Source organism: Limulus polyphemus, unplaced genomic scaffold (genome assembly GCF_000517525.1).
Source record: "Limulus polyphemus unplaced genomic scaffold, Limulus_polyphemus-2.1.2 Scaffold812, whole genome shotgun sequence".
Lineage (NCBI taxonomy): Eukaryota > Metazoa > Arthropoda > Merostomata > Xiphosura > Limulidae > Limulus > Limulus polyphemus.
In genome coordinates, this window is record NW_013666422.1 from 14119 (window position 1) to 18044 (window position 3926).

The 3926-nt window shown below is 34.2% G+C and overlaps 1 protein-coding gene across 1 annotated transcript in view; it reads right to left on the reverse strand.

Annotated features, from left to right (window-relative positions):
* The window catches only part of LOC106460664 (receptor-transporting protein 4-like), a 46280-nt gene that overhangs the window by 2099 nt on the left and 40255 nt on the right, over positions 1 to 3926 (reverse strand). The window contains exon 4 of the mRNA XM_013920390.2: positions 2114 to 2284. Coding sequence (XP_013775844.2) covers positions 2114 to 2284 — 171 coding nt within the window. The remainder of the gene's footprint in view (positions 1 to 2113; positions 2285 to 3926) is intronic.

Below are 3926 nucleotides of genomic sequence, written 5' to 3' on the forward strand. Positions count from 1 at the left end.
CCTCTTAGATATTCTTTGTGGCTACAGAGGCGTTGTTTCCCTTTTTGTATTTAAACAGCATTACATGCCGAATGTGTATCTCATAACTATAATGGATTAGAGTATATTAAACTTTACACATTATGTAGGCTACACTAACGTGACGTTTAGACAGTTCGTTTAACTATTATATGTGATTTACGATTTTTTTAGGGGTGGTTAATGAAAGTGTTCCAAAACGCGACATTAATTTCTTGACGACCTAATACTTTCTTAAGGTTATTTTCATTATAACTAATTATTTTTATTTATTATTATTATAAAGATTACTTCACACTGTTAGCTTGATTTATGGACTTAGGACTAATCTAAATCTACCAAGCTGTCCGAGCCATGTATCATTTTTACCGCGCTGTGGTAGTTCTTACTTGGACATCGATCTAAACAACCAGTTATGAGTTTACTACATTGCGGACACAGTGGTTTGTTTGTTTGGAATTAAGCACAAAGCTACACAATGGGCTATCTGTGCTCTGCCCACCACGGGTATCGAAACCCAGTTTCTACCGTTGTAAGTCCGCAGACATGCCGCTGTGCCACTGGGGGGCGAACACAGTGGTGGTTAGTATGTAGACTTTTTATTATTTCTCATTATATTTTAATATTTATTATTTTACTATAATGCATATTCTACATAGCATAATTTTAAGCTTGTTATTTTCATCATAAACATTATTTCACATTGTTAGCTTAGTTTATATATTTAGAACTAACCTAGATCTGTTTTGTTGTTCGAGACAACTGTAACCTTTACCACGATGTGGTAGATCTTTCTTGAACATCGTCCGAAAGAAGTCAAACTTTTACCACAGTGCAGACACATACACAATGTTGATTAGAATATCTATTATTTCTACTTTTATTTTTCATTATTTATCATAATAATCATCCTGCATTGTTAACTTAGTATATGGATTTAGGAGTAACCCAAGTCTTCTGAGCTGACCAACTCGTGAGATGTTATTGAGTTTGCGACCTCCCTTATGTTTGAATGAGAATGACCAGTGACGTGTTAGTGCTAGTCGCATTGGGTAATCTGGCGTTGTCGATTCACTTTAGTAACGTGAGATTTAGTTAGTCTGGAACATCATCTTAGGTGAGTCAGTCAACTTGGAAATAAGTCTTAAGGGAGTATAACTAGTCTGGTCAACCCACCTCTCCAGTAAAAGTCAAAATAAGTCTTAAAGAAGTATTACCATTCTGATTAACTCACCTCTCCTGTAAAGGCCAAAATAAGTCTTAAAGAAGTATTACCATTCTGATTAACTCACCTCTCCAGTAAAGGTCAAAATAAGTCTTAAAGAAGTATTACCATTCTGATTAACTCACCTCTCCAGTAAAGGTCAAAATAAGTCTTAAAGAAGTATTACCATTCTGATTAACTCACCTCTCCAGTAAAGGTCAAAATAAGTCTTAAAGAAGTATTACCATTCTGATTAACTCACCTCTCCTGTAAAGGCCAAAATAAGTCTTAAAGAAGTATTACCATTCTGATTAACTCACCTCTCCAGTAAAGGTCAAAATAAGTCTTAAAGAAGTATTACCATTCTGATTAACTCACCTCTCCAGTAAAGGCCAAAATAAGTCTTAAAGAAATATAACTAGTCTGACAAACCCACCTTTCCAGTAAAGCCCAAAATAAGTCTTGAGGGAGTATAACCAATCTGATCAATCCACCCCTTTTATAAATGCCACTATCTGTCGTCCAAAAATGTGGATTATACACTGTCATGTTGTGTAACAAAGATTGTTTCATTATGTATTACACATCATGTCTATTCTATTTATTTCTTTGCACTAGCTCAGTCAGTTTAGGGAAAATGTGAATTATTTTGCTATATATCTCGTCCAGTATTTTGTTATATAGTGCACCTACCTGATTTGCTCTTCTGAAAAATAATATTTATCTGAATATACAACAGTATTAATTATAATACATACAACAAACTACATTTAATCCTGAACTTTTTACATTCGCAGTTATACTCTGGTTTGTGTATAATGCAGTAAACTACATCTAATCCTGAAACTCACAACGTTACAGTTCTCACTGTTCGTACTGATGTTCGCTTACCTTGACCACCTCCTCAGGGTACCACATAGCCGGCTCATAAAGTCCAACTTTACACCGATCGCACTGCTGGCCATATAGTTTGAAAGTTACAAGCCCCTCTCCTGTACTGGGGTTTAAACCAAACCAGAACACAACTCGGCCTTTCATGGAAGTCCACGCGTGGGCGCATTCCTGAAAAATTTATCATAAATAGAAGATTACTTGTTTCTTTTACTTTGGCTTAATATTATTATTGGTATGACTACTTGGTGTATTTGACTATAAGATACGATATATTATACAATATTATTTCATTACTAGGCACGAATTCTGTTACAGTTTTGATTACTTTGAATTTTGAAATATACTTTCTTCTATATATCTGAAGCCCTCGCCAGTGGCTCAGAGGTAAGTATGAGGGCTTATAATGCTAAAAATTGGGGTTTTGATACCTATGGTGGGCAGAGCACAGTTAGCTCCTTCTGTAGCTTTGCGTAGTACAACAACAACAACAATTTATATTTAAAAAACATATGTAAGAAAGTAAGGTTATTATCAAAAACAAACTTTGGAAGTTACTTTAACAACTACCATTATGTTTGCTAAACCAGCGACTTTTTCACAATGTAGATGTGATATACTCAATAACACGGGTTTCCTACTGTTAACTTTAGTAGCTGCTCTAACTAAAGGTTTGGCGATAAATGTAATTCAGAATTACACCTCTGAATTTTAACCCTAATTAAATAAAGTGACATGATGATAAAGTAAAAACAAAACATGTTATTTTCTTACTAACACGAGAGAAGGAAGTAACACATGACGAACTCAATAAGTAGGTGTGTTCACAAAGCATTAATAAAAATGGGGAAGAGAGTATTCTATGTTTCTATACCTTCACAGGACCAATCTGGGCAGAAAAGTAGTTAGTATAAGCTCATAGGAATTCTCCTGCGACACCTACCATGGTAGACTTAGAAATACTTATGGTTGTGCACTACAACAATTCTAACTGTCTCATCAGTAAGGTTAAAGTAGGTAAAAATGTTATATGTTAATATGTATGACACCTGAACAGTTTTTGAGAATGTAAAAACGTTCTAAACTAAGAAAGAAAGAGACGTGATGTGTTACCAATACCAAAAAGGTTATAGTAATCTTTTAAATAAGCATAACATTGGTTCTACTAGTATACTGCCTTGCTAATGTACAAAATTAATAAATAAAAACACTCGCATGTGAAAACTGGCGAGTATCTGGAGGGTGGACAATATATTACTATTTTGTTTCTATTATTTTACACGAATGGAATAATTTTAGATTAAAACTACTTTGTTACGAAGTTTGACTCAACATCTGCCACAGCCATACCTAATTTTGAGCTGATAGACTAGAGCAGGGGTCACCAAACTACGGCCCGCAAGGTCAGTTCATCCGGCCCACAAGTGACTAAAATACCTTCTAGAGTATATGCTATACTAAGTCTAGGCTGTTATCTTGATATAATATGGTCCAACTTGGTATCAGATGGAAATCATAGTAAAATGACAGGTTTTTTTTGTTTTTGTGAGGGTAAGCATAGATGACTGAGAGTTCAGATGTCACGTGATAAGAAGAGATCAAACATGTTATGTTTAAGATATTTATTTTTTGTTCTTAAATACATCACAAAAGTTTCAAGTAAACTAGGTCAAATTGAAGACAAATACGGACTTTTGAACTGGATAACTTATTGAAATTGGTTTCAAAAAAGTGAACTGCACTGTGCTACAAATGAGCTAAAATATAATTATTTATATGGAAATATCATAGATTGTAGATAAACTTGCTATGT